We start from the raw sequence: 24,492 nt of genomic DNA on the forward strand, positions 1-24,492 counted from the left end.
ACCACATGTATCAGTTGAAATGTTTTGTGTATGTGTGGGTGTTTGTGTAGGTGTTGTTGAGCTGAGAGTGGGAACATCAGAAATTTCTTTCAAAAATTTGTCATCGATTTGCGGAATTTCAGATTCAGTGACAGTCACAGTCGTCTGTGGTAGCTGGTCGTCTTCTTGAACAGTGACGATCTCCGTAACTTGTTCCTTCTTTCCTGTCTTTTTCTTGATGACACGTTTCTGGGTGATCTGCTTCTTGGGCTTGCCCTCTTCAGTTATGATTTCAGTCACCTTAACTTCTTCTGGAAGCTCTTGGACTACGGCTTCTTGAGGAGCGATCATGTCAGGCTGAAACTCGACAGCTTCCTCGAAGGGTACATCAGATTCAGTGACAGTCACAGTCGTCTGTGGTAGCTGGTCGTCTTCTTGAACAGTGACGATCTCCGTAACTTGTTCCTTCTTTCCGGTCTTTTTCTTGATGACACGTTTCTTGGTGATCTGCTTCTTGGGCTTGCCTTCCTCAGTGATGATTTCAGATTTGACTTCCTCTGGAAGCTCTTGGACTACTGCTTCTTGAGGAATGATCTTGTGAGGCTGGAACTCGACAGCTTCCTCGAATGGCACTTCAGATTCAGTGACAGTCACAGTCGTCTGTGGTAGCTGGTCGTCTTCTTGAACAGTGACGATCTCCGTAACTTGTTCCTTCTTTCCGGTCTTTTTCTTGATGACACGTTTCTTGGTGATCTGCTTCTTGGGCTTGCCTTCCTCAGTGATGATTTCAGTCACCTTGACTTCCTCTGGAAGCTCTTGGACTACGACTTCTTGAGGAGCGAACTTGTGAGGCTGGAACTCGACAGCTTCCTCGAATGGCACTTCAGATTCAGTGACAGTCACAGTCGTCTGTGGTAGCTGGTCGTCTTCTTGAACAGTGACGATCTCCGTAACTTGTTCCTTCTTTCCGGTCTTTTTCTTGATGACACGTTTCTTGGTGATCTGCTTCTTGGGTTGGCCTTCCTCAGTGATGATTTCAGTCACCTTGACTTCCTCTGGAAGCTCTTGGACTACGGCTTCTTGAGGAGTGATCTTGTGAGGCTGGAACTCGACAGCTTCCTCGAATGGCACTTCAGATTCAGTAACAGTAACAGTCGTCTGTGGTAGCTGGTCGTCTTCTTGAACAGTGACGATCTCCGTAACTTGTTCCTTCTTTCCGGTCTTTTTCTTGATGACACGTTTCTTGGTGATCTGCTTCTTGGGCTTGCCTTCCTCAGTGATGATTTCAGTCACCTTGACTTCCTCTGGAAGCTCTTGGACTACTGCTTCTTGAGGAATGATCTTGTGAGGCTGGAACTCGACAGCTTCCTCGAATGGCACTTCAGATTCAGTGACAGTCACAGTCGTCTGTGGTAGCTGGTCGTCTTCTTGAACAGTGACGATCTCCGTAACTTGTTCCTTCTTTCCGGTCTTTTTCTTGATGACACGTTTTTTGGTGATCTGCTTCTTGGGTTGGCCTTCCTCAGTGATGATTTCAGTCACCTTGACTTCCTCTGGAAGCTCTTGGACTACGGCTTCTTGAGGAGCGAACTTGTGAGGCTGGAACTCGACAGCTTCCTCGAATGGCATTTCAGATTCAGTGACAGTAACAGTCGTCTGTGGTAGCTGGTCGTCTTCTTGAACAGTGACGATCTCCGTAACTTGTTCCTTCTTTCCGGTCTTTTTCTTGATGACACGTTTCTTGGTGATCTGCTTCTTGGGCTGGCCTTCCTCAGTGATGATTTCAGTCACCTTGACTTCCTCTGGAAGCTCTTGGACTACGGCTTCTTGAGGAGCGAACTTGTTAGGCTGGAACTCGACAGCTTCCTCGAATGGCACTTCAGATTCAGTGACAGTCACAGTCGTCTTTGGTAGCTGGTCGTCTTCTTGAACAGTGACGATCTCCGTAACTTGTTCCTTCTTTCCGGTCTTTTTCTTGATGACACGTTTTTTGGTGATCTGCTTCTTGGGTTGGCCTTCCTCAGTGATGATTTCAGTCACCTTGACTTCCTCTGGAAGCTCTTGGACTACGGCTTCTTGAGGAGCGAACTTGTGAGGCTGGAACTCGACAGCTTCCTCGAATGGCATTTCAGATTCAGTGACAGTAACAGTCGTCTGTGGTAGCTGGTCGTCTTCTTGAACAGTGACGATCTCCGTAACTTGTTCCTTCTTTCCGGTCTTTTTCTTGATGACACGTTTCTTGGTGATCTGCTTCTTGGGCTGGCCTTCCTCAGTGATGATTTCAGTCACCTTGACTTCCTCTGGAAGCTCTTGGACTACGGCTTCTTGAGGAGCGAACTTGTTAGGCTGGAACTCGACAGCTTCCTCGAATGGCACTTCAGATTCAGTGACAGTCACAGTCGTCTTTGGTAGCTGGTCGTCTTCTTGAACAGTGACGATCTCCGTAACTTGTTCCTTCTTTCCGGTCTTTTTCTTGATGACACGTTTCTTGGTGATCTGCTTCTTGGGCTTGCCTTCCTCAGTGATGATTTCGGTCACCTTGACTTCCTCTGGAAGCTCTTGAACTACGGCTTCTTGAGGAGCGAACTTGTGAGGCTGGAACTCGACAGCTTCCTCGAATGGCACTTCAGATTCAGTGACAGTCACAGTCATCTGTGGTAGCTGGTCGTCTTCTTGAACAGTGACGATCTCCGTAACTTGTTCCTTCTTTCCGGTCTTTTTCTTGATGACACGTTTCTTGGTGATCTGCTTCTTGGGCTTGCCTTCCTCAGTGATGATTTCAGTCACCTTGACTTCCTCTGGAAGCTCTTGGACTACGGCTTCTTGAGGAGCGAACTTGTGAGGCTGGAACTCCACAGCTTCCTCGAATGGCACTTCAGATTCAGTGACAGTCACAGTCGTCTGTGGTAGCTGGTCGTCTTCTTGAACAGTGACAATCTCCGTAACTTGTTCCTTCTTTCCGGTCTTTTTCTTGATGACACGTTTCTTGGTGATCTGCTTCTTGGGCTTGCCTTCCTCAGTGATGATTTCGGTCACCTTGATTTCCTCTGGAAGCTCTTGGACTACGGTTTCTTGAGGAGCAAACTTGTGTGGCAGGAACTCGACAGCTTCCTCGAATGGCACTTCAGATTCAGTGACAGTCACAGTCGTCTGTGGTAGCTGGTCGTCTTCTTGAACAGTGACGATCTCCGTAACTTGTTCCTTCTTTCCGGTCTTTTTCTTGATGACACGTTTCTTGGTGATCTGCTTCTTGGGCTTGCCTTCCTCAGTGATGATTTCAGTCACCTTGACTTCCTCTGGAAGCTCTTGGACTACGGCTTCTTGAGGAGCGAACTTGTGAGGCTGGAACTCCACAGCTTCCTCGAATGGCACTTCAGATTCAGTGACAGTCACAGTCGTCTGTGGTAGCTGATCGTCTTCTTGAACAGTGACGATCTCCGTAACTTGTTCCTTCTTTCCGGTCTTTTTCTTGATGACACGTTTCTTGGTGATCTGCTTCTTGGGCTTGCCTTCCTCAGTGATGATTTCAGTCACCTTGACTTCCTCTGGAAGCTCTTGGACTACGGCTTCTTGAGGAGCGAACTTGTGAGGCTGGAACTCGACAGCTTCCTCGAATGGCACTTCAGATTCAGTGACAGTCACAGTCGTCTGTGGTAGCTGATCGTCTTCTTGAACAGTGACGATCTCCGTAACTTGTTCCTTCTTTCCGGTCTTTTTCTTGATGACACGTTTCTTGGTGATCTGCTTCTTGGGCTTGCCTTCCTCAGTGATGATTTCAGTCACCTTGACTTCCTCTGGAAGCTCTTGGACTACGGCTTCTTGAGGAATGATCTTGTGAGGCAGGAACTCGACAACATCCTCGAATGGCACTTCAGATTCAGTGACAGTCACAGTCGTCTGTGGTAGCTGGTCGTCTTCTTGAACAGTGACGATCTCCGTAACTTGTTCCTTCTTTCCGGTCTTTTTCTTGATGACACGTTTCTTGGTGATCTGCTTCTTGGGCTGGCCTTCCTCAGTGATGATTTCAGTCACCTTGACTTCCTCTGGAAGCTCTTGGACTACGGCTTCTTGAGGAGCGAACTTGTGAGGCTGGAACTCGACAACTTCCTCGAATGGCACTTCAGATTCAGTAACAGTCACAGTCGTCTGTGGTAGCTGGTCGTCTTCTTGAACAGTGACGATCTCCGTAACTTGTTCCTTCTTTCCGGTCTTTTTCTTGATGACACGTTTCTTGGTGATCTGCTTCTTGGGCTTGCCTTCCTCAGTGATGATTTCGGTTACCTTGATTTCCTCTGGAAGCTCTTGGACTACGGTTTTTTGAGGAGCGAACTTGTGTGGCAGGAACTCGACAGCTTCCTCGAATGGCACTTCAGATTCAGTGACAGTCACAGTCGTCTGTGGTAGCTGGTCGTCTTCTTGAATAGTGACGATCTCCGTAACTTGTTCCTTCTTTCCGGTCTTTTTCTTGATGACACGTTTCTTGGTGATCTGCTTCTTGGGCTTGCCTTCTTCAGTGATGATTTCAGTCACCTTGACTTCCTCTGGAAGCTCTTGGACTACTGCTTCTTGAGGAGTGATCTTGTGTGGCAGGAACTCGACAGCTTCCTCGAATGGCACTTCAGATTCAGTGACAGTCACAGTCGTCTGTGGTAGCTGGTCGTCTTCTTGAATAGTGACGATCTCCGTAACTTGTTCCTTCTTTCCGGTCTTTTTCTTGATGACACGTTTCTTGGTGATCTGCTTCTTGGGCTGGCCTTCCTCAGTGATGATTTCAGTCACCTTGACTTCCTCTGGAAGCTCTTGGACTACGGTTTCTTGAGGAGTGATCTTGTGTGGCCGGAACTCGACAGCTTCCTCGAATGGCACTTCAGATTCAGTGACAGTCACAGTCGTCTGTGGTAGCTGGTCGTCTTCTTGAACAGTGACGATCTCCGTAACTTGTTCCTTCTTTCCGGTCTTTTTCTTGATGACACGTTTCTTGGAGATCTGCATCTTGGGCTGGCCTTCCTCAGTGATGATTTCAGTCACCTTGACTTCCTCTGGAAGCTCTTGGACTACTGCTTCTTGAGGAGTGATCTTGTGTGGCAGGTACTCGACAGCTTCCTCGAATGGCACTTCAGATTCAGTGACAGTCACAGTCGTCTGTGGTAGCTGGTCGTCTTCTTGAACAGTGACGATCTCCGTAACTTGTTCCTTCTTTCCGGTCTTTTTCTTGATGACACGTTTCTTGGTGATCTGCTTCTTGGGCTTGCCTTCCTCAGTGATGATTTCAGTCACCTTGACTTCCTCTGGAAGCTCTTGGACTACTGCTTCTTGAGGAGTGATCTTGTGAGGCTGGAACTCGACAGCTTCCTCGAATGGCACTTCAGATTCAGTGACAGTCACAGTCGTCTGTGGTAGCTGGTCGTCTTCTTGAACAGTGACGATCTCCGTAACTTGTTCCTTCTTTCCGGTCTTTTTCTTGATGACACGTTTCTTGGTGATCTGTTTCTTGGGCTTGCCTTCCTCAGTGATGATTTCAGTCACCTTGACTTCCTCTGGAAGCTCTTGGACTACTGCTTCTTGAGGAGTGATTTTGTGAGGCAGGAACTCGACAGCTTCCTCGAATGGTACATCAGATTCAGTGACAGTCACAGTCGTCTGTGGTAGCTGGTCGTCTTCTTGAACAGTGACGATCTCCGTAACTTGTTCCTTCTTTCCGGTCTTTTTCTTGATGACACGTTTCTTGGTGATCTGCTTCTTGGGCTTGCCTTCCTCAGTGATGATTTCAGTCACCTTGACTTCCTCTGGAAGCTCTTGGACTACGGCTTCTTGAGGAGTGATCTTGTGTGGCCGGAACTCGACAGCTTCCTCGAATGGCACTTCAGATTCAGTGACAGTCACAGTCGTCTGTGGTAGCTGGTCGTCTTCTTGAACAGTGACGATCTCCGTAACTTGTTCCTTCTTTCCGGTCTTTTTCTTGATGACACGTTTCTTGGTGATCTGCTTCTTGGGCTTGCCTTCCTCAGTGATGATTTCGGTCACCTTGACTTCCTCTGGAAGCTCTTGGACTACGGCTTCTTGAGGAGCGAACTTGTCAGGCTGGAACTCGACAGCTTCCTCGAATGGCACTTCAGATTCAGTGACAGTAACAGTCGTATTTGGTAGCTGGTCGTCTTCTTGAACAGTGACGATCTCCGTAACTTGTTCCTTCTTTCCGGTCTTTTTCTTGATGACACGTTTCTTGGTGATCTGCTTCTTGGGCTTGCCTTCCTCAGTGATGATTTCAGTCACCTTGACTTCCTCTGGAAGCTCTTGGACTACTGCTTCTTGAGGAGTGATCTTGTGTGGCAGGAACTCGACAGCTTCCTCGAATGGCACTTCAGATTCAGTGACAGTCACAGTCGTCTGTGGTAGCTGGTCGTCTTCTTGAACAGTGACGATCTCCGTAACTTGTTCCTTCTTTCCGGTCTTTTTCTTGATGACACGTTTCTTGGTGATCTGCTTCTTGGGTTGGCCTTCCTCAGTGATGATTTCAGTCACCTTGACTTCCTCTGGAAGCTCTTGGACTACGGCTTCTTGAGGAGTGATCTTGTGAGGCTGGAACTCGACAGCTTCCTCGAATGGCACTTCAGATTCAGTGACAGTCACAGTCGTCTGTGGTAGCTGGTCGTCTTCTTGAACAGTGACGATCTCCGTAACTTGTTCCTTCTTTCCGGTCTTTTTCTTGATGACACGTTTCTTGGTGATCTGCTTCTTGGGCTGGCCTTCCTCAGTGATGATTTCAGTCACCTTGACTTCCTCTGGAAGCTCTTGGACTACGGCTTCTTGAGGAGCGAACTTGTGAGGCTGGAACTCGACAGCTTCCTCGAATGGTACATCAGATTCAGTAACAGTCACAGTCGTCTGTGGTAGCTGGTCGTCTTCTTGAACAGTGACGATCTCCGTAACTTGTTCCTTCTTTCCGGTCTTTTTCTTGATGACACGTTTCTTGGTGATCTGCTTCTTGGGCTTGCCTTCCTCAGTGATGATTTCAGTCACCTTGACTTCCTCTGGAAGCTCTTGGACTACGGCTTCTTGAGGAGCGAACTTGTGAGGCTGGAACTCGACAGCTTCCTCGAATGGCACTTCAGATTCAGTGACAGTCACAGTCGTCTGTGGTAGCTGGTCGTCTTCTTGAACAGTGACGATCTCCGTAACTTGTTCCTTCTTTCCGGTATTTTTCTTGATGACACGTTTCTTGGTGATCTGTTTCTTGGGCTGGCCTTCCTCAGTGATGATTTCAGTCACCTTGACTTCCTCTGGAAGCTCTTGGACTACGGCTTCTTGGGGAGCGAACTTGTCAGGCTGGAACTCGACAGCTTCCTCGAATGGTACATCAGATTCAGTAACAGTCACAGTCGTCTGTGGTAGCTGATCGTCTTCTTGAACAGTGACGATCTCCGTAACTTGTTCCTTCTTTCCGGTCTTTTTCTTGATGACACGTTTCTTGGTGATCTGCTTCTTGGGCTTGCCTTCCTCAGTGATGATTTCAGTCACCTTGACTTCCTCTGGAAGCTCTTGGACTACGGCTTCTTGAGGAGTGATCTTGTGTGGCCGGAACTCGACAGCTTCCTCGAATGGCACTTCAGATTCAGTGACAGTCACAGTCGTCTGTGGTAGCTGGTCGTCTTCTTGAACAGTGACGATCTCCGTAACTTGTTCCTTCTTTCCGGTCTTTTTCTTGATGACACGTTTCTTGGTGATCTGTTTCTTGGGCTGGCCTTCCTCAGTTATGATTTCAGTCACCTTGACTTCCTCTGGAAGCTCTTGGACTACGGCTTCTTGGGGAGCGAACTTGTCAGGCTGGAACTCGACAGCTTCCTCGAATGGTACATCAGATTCAGTAACAGTCACAGTCGTCTGTGGTAGCTGATCGTCTTCTTGAACAGTGACGATCTCCGTAACTTGTTCCTTCTTTCCGGTCTTTTTCTTGATGACACGTTTCTTGGTGATCTGCTTCTTGGGCTTGCCTTCCTCAGTGATGATTTCAGTCACCTTGACTTCCTCTGGAAGCTCTTGGACTACTGCTTCTTGAGGAGCGAACTTGTGAGGCTGGAACTCGACAGCTTCCTCGAATGGCACTTCAGATTCAGTGACAGTCACAGTCGTCTGTGGTAGCTGGTCGTCTTCTTGAACAGTGACGATCTCCGTAACTTGTTCCTTCTTTCCGGTCTTTTTCTTGATGACACGTTTCTTGGTGATCTGCTTCTTGGGCTGGCCTTCCTCAGTGATGATTTCAGTCACCTTGACTTCCTCTGGAAGCTCTTGGACTACGGCTTCTTGAGGAGCGAACTTGTCAGGCTGGAACTCGACAGCTTCCTCGAATGGTACATCAGATTCAGTTACAGTCACAGTCGTCTGTGGTAGCTGGTCGTCTTCTTGAACAGTGACGATCTCCGTAACTTGTTCCTTCTTTCCGGTCTTTTTCTTGATGACACGTTTCTTGGTGATCTGCTTCTTGGGCTTGCCTTCCTCAGTGATGATTTCAGTCACCTTGACTTCCTCTGGAAGCTCTTGGACTACTGCTTCTTGAGGAGCGAACTTGTGAGGCTGGAACTCGACAGCTTCCTCGAATGGCACTTCAGATTCAGTGACAGTCACAGTCGTCTGTGGTAGCTGGTCGTCTTCTTGAACAGTGACGATCTCCGTAACTTGTTCCTTCTTTCCGGTCTTTTTCTTGATGACACGTTTCTTGGTGATCTGCTTCTTGGGCTGGCCTTCCTCAGTGATGATTTCAGTCACCTTGACTTCCTCTGGAAGCTCTTGGACTACTGCTTCTTGAGGAGCGAACTTGTGAGGCTGGAACTCGACAGCTTCCTCGAATGGCACTTCAGATTCAGTGACAGTCACAGTCGTCTGTGGTAGCTGGTCGTCTTCTTGAACAGTGACGATCTCCGTAACTTGTTCCTTCTTTCCGGTCTTTTTCTTGATGACACGTTTCTTGGTGATCTGCTTCTTGGGCTGGCCTTCCTCAGTGATGATTTCAGTCACCTTGACTTCCTCTGGAAGCTCTTGGACTACTGCTTCTTGAGGAGTGATTTTGTGAGGCAGGAACTCGACAGCTTCCTCGAATGGTACATCAGATTCAGTAACAGTCACAGTCGTCTGTGGTAGCTGGTCGTCTTCTTGAACAGTGACGATCTCCGTAACTTGTTCCTTCTTTCCGGTCTTTTTCTTGATGACACGTTTCTTGGTGATCTGCTTCTTGGGCTTGCCTTCCTCAGTGATGATTTCAGTCACCTTGACTTCCTCTGGAAGCTCTTGGACTACTGCTTCTTGAGGAGCGAACTTGTGAGGCTGGAACTCGACAGCTTCCTCGAATGGCACTTCAGATTCAGTGACAGTCACAGTCGTCTGTGGTAGCTGGTCGTCTTCTTGAACAGTGACGATCTCCGTAACTTGTTCCTTCTTTCCGGTCTTTTTCTTGATGACACGTTTCTTGGTGATCTGCTTCTTGGGCTGGCCTTCCTCAGTGATGATTTCAGTCACCTTGACTTCCTCTGGAAGCTCTTGGACTACGGCTTCTTGAGGAGCGAACTTGTGAGGCTGGAACTCGACAGCTTCCTCGAATGGTACATCAGATTCAGTAACAGTCACAGTCGTCTGTGGTAGCTGGTCGTCTTCTTGAACAGTGACGATCTCCGTAACTTGTTCCTTCTTTCCGGTCTTTTTCTTGATGACACGTTTCTTGGTGATCTGCTTCTTGGGCTTGCCTTCCTCAGTGATGATTTCAGTCACCTTGACTTCCTCTGGAAGCTCTTGGACTACGGCTTCTTGAGGAGCGAACTTGTGAGGCTGGAACTCGACAGCTTCCTCGAATGGCACTTCAGATTCAGTGACAGTCACAGTCGTCTGTGGTAGCTGGTCGTCTTCTTGAACAGTGACGATCTCCGTAACTTGTTCCTTCTTTCCGGTCTTTTTCTTGATGACACGTTTCTTGGTGATCTGCTTCTTGGGCTTGCCTTCCTCAGTGATGATTTCAGTCACCTTGACTTCCTCTGGAAGCTCTTGGACTACGGCTTCTTGAGGAGTGATCTTGTGTGGCCGGAACTCGACAGCTTCCTCGAATGGCACTTCAGATTCAGTGACAGTCACAGTCGTCTGTGGTAGCTGGTCGTCTTCTTGAACAGTGACGATCTCCGTAACTTGTTCCTTCTTTCCGGTCTTTTTCTTGATGACACGTTTCTTGGTGATCTGTTTCTTGGGCTGGCCTTCCTCAGTTATGATTTCAGTCACCTTGACTTCCTCTGGAAGCTCTTGGACTACGGCTTCTTGGGGAGCGAACTTGTCAGGCTGGAACTCGACAGCTTCCTCGAATGGTACATCAGATTCAGTAACAGTCACAGTCGTCTGTGGTAGCTGGTCGTCTTCTTGAACAGTGACGATCTCCGTAACTTGTTCCTTCTTTCCGGTCTTTTTCTTGATGACACGTTTCTTGGTGATCTGCTTCTTGGGCTTGCCTTCCTCAGTGATGATTTCAGTCACCTTGACTTCCTCTGGAAGCTCTTGGACTACTGCTTCTTGAGGAGCGAACTTGTGAGGCTGGAACTCGACAGCTTCCTCGAATGGCACTTCAGATTCAGTGACAGTCACAGTCGTCTGTGGTAGCTGGTCGTCTTCTTGAACAGTGACGATCTCCGTAACTTGTTCCTTCTTTCCGGTCTTTTTCTTGATGACACGTTTCTTGGTGATCTGCTTCTTGGGCTGGCCTTCCTCAGTGATGATTTCAGTCACCTTGACTTCCTCTGGAAGCTCTTGGACTACGGCTTCTTGAGGAGTGATCTTGTGAGGCTGGAACTCGACAGCTTCCTCGAATGGTACATCAGATTCAGTAACAGTCACAGTCGTCTGTGGTAGCTGGTCGTCTTCTTGAACAGTGACGATCTCCGTAACTTGTTCCTTCTTTCCGGTCTTTTTCTTGATGACACGTTTCTTGGTGATCTGCTTCTTGGGCTTGCCTTCCTCAGTGATGATTTCAGTCACCTTGACTTCCTCTGGAAGCTCTTGGACTACGGCTTCTTGAGGAGTGATCTTGTGTGGCCGGAACTCGACAGCTTCCTCGAATGGCACTTCAGATTCAGTGACAGTCACAGTCGTCTGTGGTAGCTGGTCGTCTTCTTGAACAGTGACGATCTCCGTAACTTGTTCCTTCTTTCCGGTCTTTTTCTTGATGACACGTTTCTTGGTGATCTGCTTCTTGGGCTGGCCTTCCTCAGTGATGATTTCAGTCACCTTGACTTCCTCTGGAAGCTCTTGGACTACTGCTTCTTGAGGAGCGAACTTGTGAGGCTGGAACTCGACAGCTTCCTCGAATGGCACTTCAGATTCAGTGACAGTCACAGTCGTCTGTGGTAGCTGGTCGTCTTCTTGAACAGTGACGATCTCCGTAACTTGTTCCTTCTTTCCGGTCTTTTTCTTGATGACACGTTTCTTGGTGATCTGCTTCTTGGGCTGGCCTTCCTCAGTGATGATTTCAGTCACCTTGACTTCCTCTGGAAGCTCTTGGACTACGGCTTCTTGAGGAGTGATCTTGTGAGGCTGGAACTCGACAGCTTCCTCGAATGGTACATCAGATTCAGTAACAGTCACAGTCGTCTGTGGTAGCTGGTCGTCTTCTTGAACAGTGACGATCTCCGTAACTTGTTCCTTCTTTCCGGTCTTTTTCTTGATGACACGTTTCTTGGTGATCTGCTTCTTGGGCTTGCCTTCCTCAGTGATGATTTCAGTCACCTTGACTTCCTCTGGAAGCTCTTGGACTACTGCTTCTTGAGGAGCGAACTTGTGAGGCTGGAACTCGACAGCTTCCTCGAATGGCACTTCAGATTCAGTGACAGTCACAGTCGTCTGTGGTAGCTGGTCGTCTTCTTGAACAGTGACGATCTCCGTAACTTGTTCCTTCTTTCCGGTCTTTTTCTTGATGACACGTTTCTTGGTGATCTGCTTCTTGGGCTGGCCTTCCTCAGTGATGATTTCAGTCACCTTGACTTCCTCTGGAAGCTCTTGGACTACGGCTTCTTGAGGAGCGAACTTGTCAGGCTGGAACTCGACAGCTTCCTCGAATGGTACATCAGATTCAGTAACAGTCACAGTCGTCTGTGGTAGCTGGTCGTCTTCTTGAACAGTGACGATCTCCGTAACTTGTTCCTTCTTTCCGGTCTTTTTCTTGATGACACGTTTCTTGGTGATCTGCTTCTTGGGCTTGCCTTCCTCAGTGATGATTTCAGTCACCTTGACTTCCTCTGGAAGCTCTTGGACTACGGCTTCTTGAGGAGCGAACTTGTGAGGCTGGAACTCGACAGCTTCCTCGAATGGCACTTCAGATTCAGTGACAGTCACAGTCGTCTGTGGTAGCTGGTCGTCTTCTTGAACAGTGACGATCTCCGTAACTTGTTCCTTCTTTCCGGTCTTTTTCTTGATGACACGTTTCTTGGTGATCTGCTTCTTGGGCTTGCCTTCCTCAGTGATGATTTCAGTCACCTTGACTTCCTCTGGAAGCTCCTTGACTGTGACTTCTTGTTGAATGTTTTCTTTCTTTTTCGTTTTAGTTATTGTCAAGTTTATACACGTTTCTTCCGCACTCTGTGTTTCACATTGGTTTTGTAAGTGTAGTGTTCTTGTTGATGTTTCTGTTGCTGATTTTTCTTCTTCGTGTTCTTGTTGTGTTGCTTTGTGTTGTGCTTGTTTGGTTGTTCGTGTGAGTGTTGCAGTTGTTGTGTCATCTGTAGAGTAAAATGGTATGGAATGTTATGTAAGTTTTTTTTTTGTTAGAGTTTGACTGTTGTTTTGTTTGAGTTTGGAATGTTTTTTATGGCATGTATTTTTAAGGTTGATATTGGGCATTTGTAAAACTTACCTTCTCTTACTATCGGAGTAAGCTCCTCGTACATATCAAACATTGATTGTGTTAATTTTGCGAACCGCTCTGTTGGCTCTTTAGTAACAATTATGTTATCTACATTTTCGTGTGTTCTTGTTTCCGTTACATTTGCAATGATATTAGTCGTAAATGAAACTGATGCCTGTCCATGAGGGGCTTCAGTTGGAACATTGATGTCGTTTAGTTCATTACTTGACACTTCTATACATTCGGCAGCTCTTAAGCCATCTTGTATAGATTTTGTGGCAAACTTACGTGGCTCGATGATTTCTTCGAAAGGTGCAGTGGTGTCGGCAGATATGATATGGGACTGTAATGGAGCAATGAAATCGCTAAACGCAACTGTCGCATTTCTTTCAACAACAGCCTCAGGGGTCTCTATTTGATTGAGAGCTTCGTTCGGAATTGTTTCTAGAAGTGTTGGCACATGGAAATCCGATACTTGTGGAATTGCGTGTTTGGTGTCTACTTCGTCCTGATCTTTCAGCCGGCCTAACGAGTCGTGTACAACAGTTTCTGTTCTTGACACAATGTTTTGTTCAATAAAAGCGCCAATCGCAGTTTCTGCTTGCACTGTCGGCTTGGATAATAATTCTTCGATAGCGTCCGACGTGCCCACTACCGATTTTGTGGGAAGTTTTAAACCGTCAAATGCAGGTGATGCGTGTTTTTCATCTATTACAACTTTTTTGGTACCCTCGAATATGCCCTCGTAAACAGAAACTTCCGAAATGGTTTTCTGTTCAAATTCATCAGTGATAATGTCTGCTTCCGACGTTTTGTAAACATCGGCTTGTACATCGCCAATTCCAATGAATGTTTCGGTTTGCTGTACCGATAATGGCTTCTGTTCATAAGGTAACACGCGCTTAGCCAGATGTTGTTCGATAGTCAAGGTTTCGTCGTAATCCTTCAACGCCTCATAAACAGTAGCTTCCGAAGTAACTACTTGTTCTTGTTCGTCGGTTTTGAGCGTAGCTAATGACACTGTTTGCTTGTCGGGCGTGACGTAGCTGAGTTCATCGAGTGGTTGAATCTGCTGTACATTCAACGATTTCAGTGCATCGCAGGGGATTTCTTTAGCTGTTTGTCCTTCGGGTACGAAAGTTCCCAGATGTTCTTTAAGTGCCTCGTAAATGACGGCTTCGGTGACGGTGGTTTCTTCACGTTCATCAGTTTTCATCAAAGCGGAAGTGGTGGTTGCAATAAATTGCTCCGCCTCGCCTGTTTGGTGAAGAAGCATAACTTGTTCGACGGTGAGTGATTTTAGAATGTCCCCGGTTATTAATTTGGCACTGTGCTCTTCCTGTTCCAATTTATCGATGAAGTCTTTAAGGCATTCAAACACAGTTGTTTCAGAAGCTACTACTTGTTCTTGCTCGTCCGTTCTGACTGACACGGATTGGGGCTTGGTAACTTCTTCTGGCACATTTCCAGTGATAAGGAATGGCTGAATTTGCTCTATTGTCAAGGATTTGAACACTTCTGCTGGTATAAGTTTTGCAGTGAAAAACTCTAGATTATTTTTATCAGTGTATTCCTTGATTCCTTCGAATGCTGTAGTTTCCGAAACAGAAGTAACCGAAAGTTCGTCCGTTGTAACTGTTGCTGTGGATGTCTTTGAACTTTCGATCGTAACTTCCGATGTTTCATGCACTGGTTGTACTTGTTCTACATTTAGTGATTTAAGTGCCTGGGTTGGGACAAGTTTAGCTGTGTGTGCTTCCGCCTCGGTAATATTAATTCCATCTTCGGCTTTCTGTTCGGTTGTTACCTCTGTTACTGTTACTTCTGAAATAGGTTCCAAGCTGGCCTCCGCTATTCTTTGTTCCGGTGACTGTTGGAGGTTTTGATCTGTTACGTCTTCGTAGGTTAATGTTTCGGTAATTGTGGTTTGTTCGAATGTATCTTTACTAGAAAGTGCGGAATGTTGCGCTCGCTCTTGGATATCCAGGTGAGAAACATCTTCCGATACTTCAACCTCTTCTATTACGACAGATTTCAAAGTCTTGGCAGGTGCCACTTGTGCAACAAAGTCTTTAGCAATCTCGTCAACGCTGAAACCTTCCTTTTCGCGTTGTTCACTGATAACTTGAGTAACTACAAGCTCAGCATTTGGTTGCACTAGCACATCGGCAGTCTTCTTATCAGGGTGTACAGCATCTTGAATCCCTTCAATACCCTCGTATACAATTGTTTCTGTTTCGATCGTTTGTTCATACTGATCCTTCTTGACTGTTGCAGACTGTTCAAGTGTTGACTGCTCTACTTTGCCTAGCTGGTCGGATGGTTGAACTTCTTCTACAATTAGAGATCGCATCAAACCTTCGGTTACCGGTTTGGCAGCATAATCCCTAGCGATCTCCTGTACATCGTAACCATCTTTTTCTTTCTGCTCGGTTACAATTTCCGTTACAATCAACTCAGTGTTTGGTTGTAAAGTAACATCCGCAGTTTTTTGCTCCGGTGCAATACCCTCTGGTTGATGACCCAATCCTTCGTATATCAATGTTTCAGAAACCGTAGTCTGTTCGAACTCATTCTTCCTAATGGCAGCCAAACTTGTTACAGTTTCTTGCTGTTCGATGTTTTCAGTAGCATCGGCAAGCTGAACTTCTTCCACTGTAATTGATTTTAAGGTGTGCGAAGGGACCTGTTTGGCTGAATAGTTCTTAGAAATTTCATCCACACTGTACCCTTCCGTTTCTTTTTGCTCGGAAACTACTTCTGTAATAACCAACTCTTGGTTGGGTAGAAGCGATGGGACTGCCTCTTTTTCTTCAGGTTGCACCTGCTTCTCTAGTTGGCCTAAGTTTTCCAAAATAAGTTGTTGCGTAACTGTGGTTTGCTCGAATTCACCTTCCGTTATGTGTGCTGTTGTTGAACCATCCTCAGCGACTGTAACGTCTTCCGTGGTGTTAGAAGTTACTACTTCTTCCACAATTATCGATTTTAGTGAATGTGAGGGAACAGCCTTGGCTACATGCTGGCTTGCAATGTCTTCGACACTATAGCCTTCTTTTTCTCTCTGCTCGGTGATTACTTCGGTAACAACAAGTTCGGTATTTGGTTGGAAGGTAGCTTCGGCTGACTTTCTTTCTGGCTTTAGCTGGTCAGCCATTGTATCGATATTTTCGAGCACAGTAGTTTCCGAGATTATTTTCTGTTCAATTTCACTACTTATTGGCTTAGCATGTAATGATTGACTTTCTTGAACCGGGATATCTTGAACATCGTCGGATGGCTGTACTTGTTCTACTTGTACAGAACGCAGCATGTGCGATGGCACTTCCTTTGCTACATAATTGCTAGCAATTTCTTTGACATCGTACCCTTCACTTTCCTTTTGCTCTGTAATAACCTCCGTTACTAGGAGCTCACTGATGGCTTCTACGTTTGGAGCGGCCACCTTTTCCAAAGGTTTTTCCTGCACATAGTGGCGAATTCCTTCAAAAATGTACGTCTCAGATGTAGTCGTTTCTTCCATTTCATCTGTTCTAATAGTAGCCAATTTCGTGTCAGATTGTGTTTCCAAAATCTTTCCAAGAACATCTGCCAGCATTACTTCTTCAACAGTGATTGATTTCATGGTATCCGATACAATTTTTGCAGTATGATCCTTTGCAATTTCCTCTACGCTGTAACCTTCCCTTTCTCTTTGCTCAGCAACTACTTCTGTCACCACCAGTTCACTAATTGGGGTAACAATTGGTTCTGCTGTTTTCTCGTCAGGTTTTTCCTCTTTGTCATATTTGGCAACGGACTCAAGCACAACCAATTCTCTTACTTGCGTTTCTTCAAATGTATCATCCTTACATATGGCAGATGAAGTTGTCGCAGCTTCCTCATTAAACTTTTCAACATTTTCAGACGACAGTGTTTCCTGCACCTGCACGGACTTAAGTGTATGAGACGGGACCGTTTTCGCAACATGATCTTTGGCTACATCTTCCACGCTGTAACCCTCTTTCTCTTTTTGTTCAGCAACGACTTCGGTTACTACGATTTCAGTATTAGGAAGATATGCCGGAAGTGCGTTCTTTGAAGCCGGTTTTTCACTATCCACCAATTGTTGAGATGCTTCATAAACGATTGTCTCCGAGATGGTAGTTTGCTCAAACTCGTCACTTTTCACAACTGCGGATGTTTTTTCATCTTTGCATTTTTCCAATTGGACAAAGCTGTCCGAGGGCTGAACTTCCTCCACGACAACGGTCTTCAAAGTGTGCGACGGAACTGCTTGCGCAACATTTTCTCGTGCCAGCTCTGCAACGTCGTATCCTTCCCGTTCCTTTTGTTCTGGATTTACTTCCGTCACAATTAGTTCGTCAATAGGCGATACAACTCGTTCGGCCAGTTTCGCGTCAGGTTTTGGTGCCGCTTCATACTGTGCTGTATCTTCCAAGATCATTGTCTCGGATACTGTAGTTTGCTCATGCTGGTCACTTTTAACGGAAGCGGTGGTCGTTATGTTTTCGACTTGCTCAAACTTTTCCGAGCTTTCCGTTGCCAGAACCTCTTCAATCGTTAGCGATTTCAGAGTATCAGTAGGAACTGATTTCGCCACGTGATCTTTAGCTAGATCAGCAGCAGAGAATCCTTCGTTTTCTTTTTCTTCTGGAGCTATTTCTGTAACGATTAGCTCATTGACCAGTGGTAGAATTTTGTCTGCTGTTCGTTCAGTTGGTTTTTGATCTTCTGGTACCAGTTCAGTGCCTTCATAGACTACCGTTTCAGAAACGGTTGTTTGCTCGAATTGATCGTTCCTGACAGTGGCCAAATTTGTAAGTGGAGTTTCGCTGACGACATCTTCTACAGAATCCGATGCGAGCGTTTCTTGCACTAGAATTGATTTGAGCGAATGGGTTGGGACCGCTTTGATAACGTGGTCAGTTGCAACTTGCTGTACATCAAGACCTTCCTTTTCGCGCTGCTCGGTGACTACTTCGGTAACGATCAGTTCAGAAATTGGTGACAGGGTACGTTCCGCTTGACGGGTATCGTAATCATGTGGTTCTTGTTTCTTGATATCTTCGTAGATGATAGTTTCGCTGATTATTTTCTCTTCAAACTGATCGGTCTTTATCACAGCCGACGATTCGTTCATTTGCAGTTTCGATATGTCGGCTGTCGAATCATTTGCCTCTGTTGTTTCGATAATTACAGATTTTAACGTGTGTGCAGGAACTTGCTGAGCAACGTAGTCTTTGGCTATTTCTTGTACGTCGAAGCCTTCCCGTTCCTTTTGTTCGGCAATAACTTCGATTATGGTAAGTTCAGTGTTGGGTGTTATCAAAGTTTCGGCAGTCTTTTGTTGAGGTTTAGCATCTTCTGGTAGTCGATTGACTCCTTCTAAAATAAGTGCCTCAGAGACAGTGGTTTGTTCTAGCTCATCGCTATGTACGGTTGCTGCTGATGTTGGTACATCTGGTTTCACTAGCTCAGCTGTGATGTTCGAAACTTGTATTTCTTCGATAAGTACAGATTTAAGGGCATCGGTGGCAGTTGGCCTAACTACATAGTCTTTGGCAGCTTCCATTTGCTTTATTCCTTCCTGCTCTTTCACTTCTGGCACAATTTCCGTTACAAGAAGTCCTTCTCTTGGCTCAATGCTCGAATCTACTGATTTGGCTGCAGGTATATCAGGGCTGACATACAGTTGCGTTCCTTCCAAAACGAGTGTTTCAGACACGATTGTTTCCTCGAGTTTATCGTCTTTGACAGTTGCAAGAGAGTGCATTTGCTGAGGTTCGCTCACTTGATCCAGACTGTCGGAAACCATCGTTTCCTCCACAAGCACACTCTTGAGCGAATGAGTGGGAACGGTTTGCGCGGTATAATCTTTTGCAATTTCGTGAACATCATAACCTTCATGCTCTCTCTGTTCGGTAACAATCTCCGTTACAACCAGTTCTGTATTTGGCTGTAGCAGTGTGTCTGCCACTTTCTGTTCGGGAATTGCCGGCTTTTCGTAGCTTTGAAGTCCTTCGTAGACCGTTGTTTCGGAAATAACTTTCTCTTCAAGCTCGTCGGTCTTGACTTGGGCAGCCGAAATATCTTGAATTGGATTCGCAAATTCAGCAGCAGAAAGGTTAGTCAGTGTTTCTTCGATGAGTACCGTCTTTAACATGTCGGTGGGAGTTGATTTGGCAACATGGTCGGAAGGCATTTGAGGAGCTTGGAAGAGCGTTTCTCGTTCGCTGATTTGATGGGAGATCACTTCGAGCTGATGCTGAACGTCGAGCTGTGTTTCGGCAAAGGCTGGTTTCTGGTCGGTCTTTCCCTCGAACTCATACTCTTTTTCGTTGGCCTGTACGGCGGAGACAACGTGAGACTGCTGGAGGACATAAGCTGTGCTGGCAGTTTCGGTACGTTCCTGTGCTTCTGGTGAGAAGCGTCCAGCCGCGTCGGCTGTTTCAATTTCGGTAACTGCAAGATTCTCTATCGGTTCCAACGAGAATTCTGCTGTAGCTTCGTTTGGACGCGGAACTCCCAGGTGTTGCGTTTCTTTCTCGTGCACAAATGGAAGTTCTGACTGGCCGATCGAGAGGGTCGACAATGATGGCAGTGCTCGAGCGGATGATGCCTGCTCAAATGGTGCCAGTTCGGATTCGGTTTCATTGCTGATAATGTTCGAGACCGAAACCGTAGTCCGCTCGCGGAAGTCAACGGTTGCAGTTTTCGTTTCAAACGTATCACTTTCGAAGGGTTTGGTGCAATAGTTTTCGTTGATCGTCTCAGTGGTGAGACTTTCGTGGGTAGCAAGAGTGTCAACAGCGGTGCAAGTGGTAGGTTTGAGCGCAGCGGAGAATTCTGTTTCGTGTTCTTGAGTTGGCTGTTCGGCAATTTGAAGAGGTTCGGTTGTGTACAGAAGAATGTCTGCTTTTTGTTGAGGCGGAAGACGTCCCGGTACGTAAACATCTTCCTTTTCAGGGGCGTTCAGGACGTGAGTTGTGTAGGATTTTTGTTCGACGAAAACCTTTCGAGCAGTTTCGGTCGGGACGGCAAGTTCAGGGTAGAACTTACTGGGACTGTCTTCTGCTACGGTTTCACTGGTTTGAATAGATTCTGAAGGCAAAAACTGATACTTGGGCACAACTGAGGGGAGTTTGATGTGACCGTCGAACGTTTCTTCTTTTTCGATGCGATTTACCTCTGTAATCTCGACAGATTCTTTCGAGAGTACCTGGGCGTGAGCTTTGCTGGCTATCGGAGCTTGCGGAAGAGTCAAGTTCTCTTCCGATTGGTTACTGATGGTTTCCTGCACAATCTTTGCATCATGAGTGTACAGTTCAACCTTGGCACTCGAGGGTACGCTTGAAAATGGCTGCAATTCGGAGGCACTGTCATGTGTCATCGATTCGCTAACCTGCAGGGACTGGGTAGGGATAAGTTCGGTTTTGGCTAACTGAGCCGTTGGTTTTGACTCGTGGGTCTCTTGAGGAAGCTCTTCGGTAAGAACTTCAGAAACTTGCACCGACTCGTTAAGACCTATCAGATTATACTTGGGAACTGTGGACAGTTTGCTGCTGTCCAGTAGCAAGGTGTCGCACTCTTTCTCAGAAATCAGAGTCTCTTCAGTAGTCATGGACTTCTGGGGAACAATTTCTATCGAAGCACTGGAGCGCATTGGTTCGCTACGCTCGATGTTGGTGACCGTGTCCAGTGACGACGGTAGGTTCATGATCTGCGCAATTCCAATCGGAAGTTCCTTGGTCTCACGCGTCGGCGACCGAAGGAACTCGACGGCCATTTCGTCGAGCATTTCTTCCTCACTTGGTAGCAGTGGCTTGAGCGGCTTTAGTTGTTTTTGTGTTTTCTGTTTTGCAATTGCAATGCTTTCGTCTTCTTCTGTCTGTATCGTTTCGGTGATGATTTCTTTGTGTGATTTCTGTTGGACTTTTTCTGATTTGGACTTTTTGTGTTTTTTCTTGCTAGCGACTGTGGTGACTGTTGTCGTAGTAGTGGTGTCTTCACGGATGTCTGGTGTTTCTGTGGAATTCAGTGGAATATGGTAACGAGAGATTGGTTGGATAATGTCAGAACTCGTGGTCAGAATCTGATGGTTTTGGGGTAGGATATGGATATGTGTGATATTGAGGGAAAAATTCGTTTCGAGTATGTGGATAGAGTGTCACGATGACGTTTATAGGGGAAAGTAGTGGAAGAACTCGCGAAGCCAAATTTCTACGCAAATTCCAGACAGATTGTTTTGTTTCGTGCAGCTAAGATCGAGTGTGTGTACAATTTGGACGTGCAGTGTTGTTGCTAATGCTACCAAAAGAGAGACGAAATCCGCTACAGAAGTGTAAAGGCCAGGCGCAGACACCAGACAGAAACGGACAAAGGATCATTCAGAGACATTGAAGGGCAGCCGCATTCAGGCGCAGGGTGCAGATAATTCCTATACTCACCAGGTTTGCTCCCAGCGGAAGATGCTCCGAGATATGCGCTACTTAATCTTGAATTGAAGCAATCACGCGCAAAAAAGCGATGGCACAGGCTAAAAAGCTAGACACTCTAGAAATAACAAGCAGTCTTTGCATATTTAATACTAGCGATTTATTAAAAAATATAATGGTTGGCTTAACTTAACCTATTCGATCGTGTTTGTTCCTGTGGATGTATATTTTATAGCGGTTATAAATTTAAGCAAATAAGCGCCAAAACAACTAGATAAAAATAGGAACACAGTTTAAAAATAAATTCAAAATACAACGGCATAAAGAAAGAGATAGAGCATATTGGTAGATAGGATACAGAAGCAGGAAAGTTCAATACAAAACGCATGTTGCATGGTGAGGAAGTTAAGATTTCAAACCTTTGATCTCCAGCTCCTTTTTGGTCATTACGGTCGTTTCTGTTGGTTTAGGTAAGCAGCAAGTGCAGGCAGACGTGCATAGTCGAATAAAAATAGACAAATGGAGAGAGTTTAGATCAGATTTTTGTTCGAGAGGTTTACATTTTTTTTTAGAGGTGGGAACGATAATTACCGGTAGTTCGTACTTCGCTAGACGAAATCAATTGGGTTTCCTCGAATTTCTAAGATTTCAGTGATAGTTTGATAGGTGAAGAAAGAAAATTAAAGAAATTAGCTAGAACTCAAGATTGAGCGTAGAAAGTGGGTTATTATTTAAAAAAAAGGTTAGGTTTTCGCAGAAGGCGAGATCAAGGCAATGGTTCAAACCTCGTCAGCTTGTTCCAGCTTCCATTCGTGCATGAAAAAGTCTTCCGGCGAGAAGTGGGTGATGATCTCCTCCACGCTGGTGTGATTCATTTCGATCATTCGCATAAATGCTCGGAATCCAGCGGTAGCCGCAACCTGAGCCTCGTCCATGTCCGTTTCCGTTAGGATCTCGGTGACGATACTGGCGTAACCTTCGCGTTCCAGCAAAAGGACCAAAGCCGATTGCGATTCCGGAGCTTTTAGAGCTGGGAAGTGATCCGATTGGTAGAAGCTGCTGATCTCATTTACGGTTACTCCGTGCTTAACCATGTATGCGATGGTGGCCAATTCTCGAAGTGGAACCTCTCCTGGTCCAAAGTCTGCGGCCTTAAGGTTAGTCAGAATTTCGTTAACCTGGACCGAGTGCTTGACGCTTTCCACGTCGGATACATCCAGCTTTTCGGTGATAATCATGTGTTCGAACTCTTTGACTGTTTCCGTCGTAATTACTTCTTCGATCAGAGTTTCCCGATGTTCTTTGAACTTGACGGTGGCGGTATCGTGGGTGATTTTTACATCCTGTTGCAACTCGGAAGTCGTGCTGGTAGTTAATGTACTGGTCGATTCTTGCGAGAACTTCACCTTCTTCTCGACTGAAGTCTCCAGCTCTTTTTTCACCACTTCTTCGATGGCCTGCTGTTTCTTCTCTTCACGCTTCTGCTCGCGCAGACTCTTTCGTTCCATCTTTTTCTTGATCACTTCCTCGGACTCTTCGACGACTACCTCAACCTTTTCCACCTTCTTGCTGCCATTCTTGCCATTCTTTCCGTTGCGCTTCGTCACGTACAGTTCTTCCAGCTGGGTTCGTTCCTCTTCCGTGAGTGTCTCCGAGGTGGACTCGATCAGCTTGGCAATCGACTCGCACGAGCCGGCATCGCTCATCGCACGACACTTGTAGAATCCAAAGTCCTCGACCTCGACCGGATAGATCGTCAGCGTTGAGCTGTGCTCCTCCGTTCGAATCTTGACTCGTTCGTTCGCGATTACGATCTTACCATTGCGGTACCACAGAATATCTAGAAAAAGTACCGCAGATTATTACCTGTTAAGTTCCGCTCGTGTCTTTGTTTCAGGCGTGTAACCGTGGGTAGAACGTCGATTCGTCCATTGTTTGTCTATGTGACGGATTGTGTGACTATGTGTAACGCGATGGTATATCTACCTGGTTTGGGGTTGCCAGCAAAGTGACACTCAAAGTATCCCTTCTCGCCAAGCATGGCACGCGAATCCTTGATCTCCAGCGAAAACGATGGCGTAGCGTAAGCGGCTGAAAGTTTCAAGTCGGTGACAGATTCAGTTAGTGGTTAAGAAGCAAAGATAGAATCGATACTTGATGGATGAAGACTCGAAGATGGAGTACACGGGTGTTGTTTGCCTTACCTTGGTTTGCTCTGTCGCCCATTTCCATCGGATAATCTGGCAAGAACTTCTAGTGACGAATTGCACACACATACACGCACACATGTTTTTCATTTTGTTGTAGGAGCGGGTTAGTTGAAGAGGGTTGCGAACGTTACCTTTTGTGATTGCTTGAGCGACCACTGCAGCAGTACGCTTCCAGGGACAGAAACTCGGTCAACTCATCTTCGCTGTTGTCTGTAATTGGATCGTTTGAGGTTTGTTGGTGGAATAATTAGTACACACACAAAAACTGAAAACTCAATTAGTAGCGTGCTTGCACATTGCTCAGTGGCAGCCAAACAGACATAGAAACAGATAGAAACATTTAGACACAAGTACAGTCATTGGCATGTAAGGTGGATAGGTAAAGGATGAATGGGAATACTCGTTTGGTTCGATTGATATTGAGATTTTCAGTGGTGATGTCACTGGGACCAGATCGTAATTACCTTTAAGAGCTTCCTTCATGTCTTCCATGTATTGCACCCATTCTGGCTTCCTGTACATCTTGGTTCCAACGATTTCTGTAGTTGCGAGACAACGAAAAACATATTAGAATTCGAACCGAGTTCTTATCGAATTGTACGTTGTCGACTGTGTAGTTCAGTTTGACGTTACAAGTATCTTTTTGGAAGAGTAGTATAAATGCTATAGAGATAGTATTCAGTTTATTTGAGCGGGTGAGTGTTGGAGTGGTGTTATGAGTTTGAAGTATATTTTGCATTTCATATACTGGGAGATTTGGGAATATAGGGATAGAAGAAACAAACGGGACTTTAGCTGCAACCGCAAACAAAGATTTAATTATTACAGAGTGTTGTCAAAACCTGCAAAAAAAAAAAGAAAAAATCTACCAAAGCGTAAAATATAACATTAGTAAAGCGTTCCTACGATAAAAAATCAGATCATAAAGCAGTTGCATCGCAATTATTAGAATACCTTCCACCACCAGTTCGGTGGTAGTTTGGGCGACTCCCAAGGCGTTGTG

General features: G+C 46.0%; 3 protein-coding genes across 3 annotated transcripts in view; all 3 read right to left on the reverse strand.

The window, feature by feature from the left end:
* Positions 1–12,068, reverse strand: part of LOC120425815 (titin-like) — a 36,038-nt gene extending 23,970 nt beyond the window's left edge. The window contains 2 exon segments of the mRNA XM_052709369.1: positions 3–11,954; positions 12,029–12,068. Coding sequence (XP_052565329.1) covers positions 3–11,954; positions 12,029–12,068 — 11,992 coding nt within the window.
* Positions 12,069–12,331: 263 nt separating this feature from the next.
* On the reverse strand, positions 12,332–13,272 carry LOC128093503 (protein tweety-like). Its single transcript, XM_052710517.1, has 2 exons — positions 13,133–13,272; positions 12,332–12,719 (listed from the first exon to the last, which is right to left on the reverse strand). Exons 1-2 carry the CDS (start codon positions 13,226–13,228, stop codon positions 12,558–12,560), a joined length of 258 nt encoding a protein of 85 aa, XP_052566477.1. The 5' UTR covers positions 13,229–13,272; the 3' UTR covers positions 12,332–12,557.
* A 10,329-nt stretch (positions 13,273–23,601) lies between these two features.
* Positions 23,602–24,492, reverse strand: part of LOC120425344 (titin) — a 344,797-nt gene continuing 343,906 nt past the window's right edge. The window contains exons 29-30 of the mRNA XM_052710504.1: positions 23,954–24,028; positions 23,602–23,699 (exon numbers count right to left, since the gene is read on the reverse strand). Coding sequence (XP_052566464.1) covers positions 23,617–23,699; positions 23,954–24,028 — 158 coding nt within the window. The 3' untranslated portion in view covers positions 23,602–23,616. The remainder of the gene's footprint in view (positions 23,700–23,953; positions 24,029–24,492) is intronic.

This window comes from Culex pipiens, chromosome 3 (genome assembly GCF_016801865.2).
Source record: "Culex pipiens pallens isolate TS chromosome 3, TS_CPP_V2, whole genome shotgun sequence".
NCBI classification, from domain to species: Eukaryota; Metazoa; Arthropoda; class Insecta; order Diptera; family Culicidae; genus Culex; species Culex pipiens.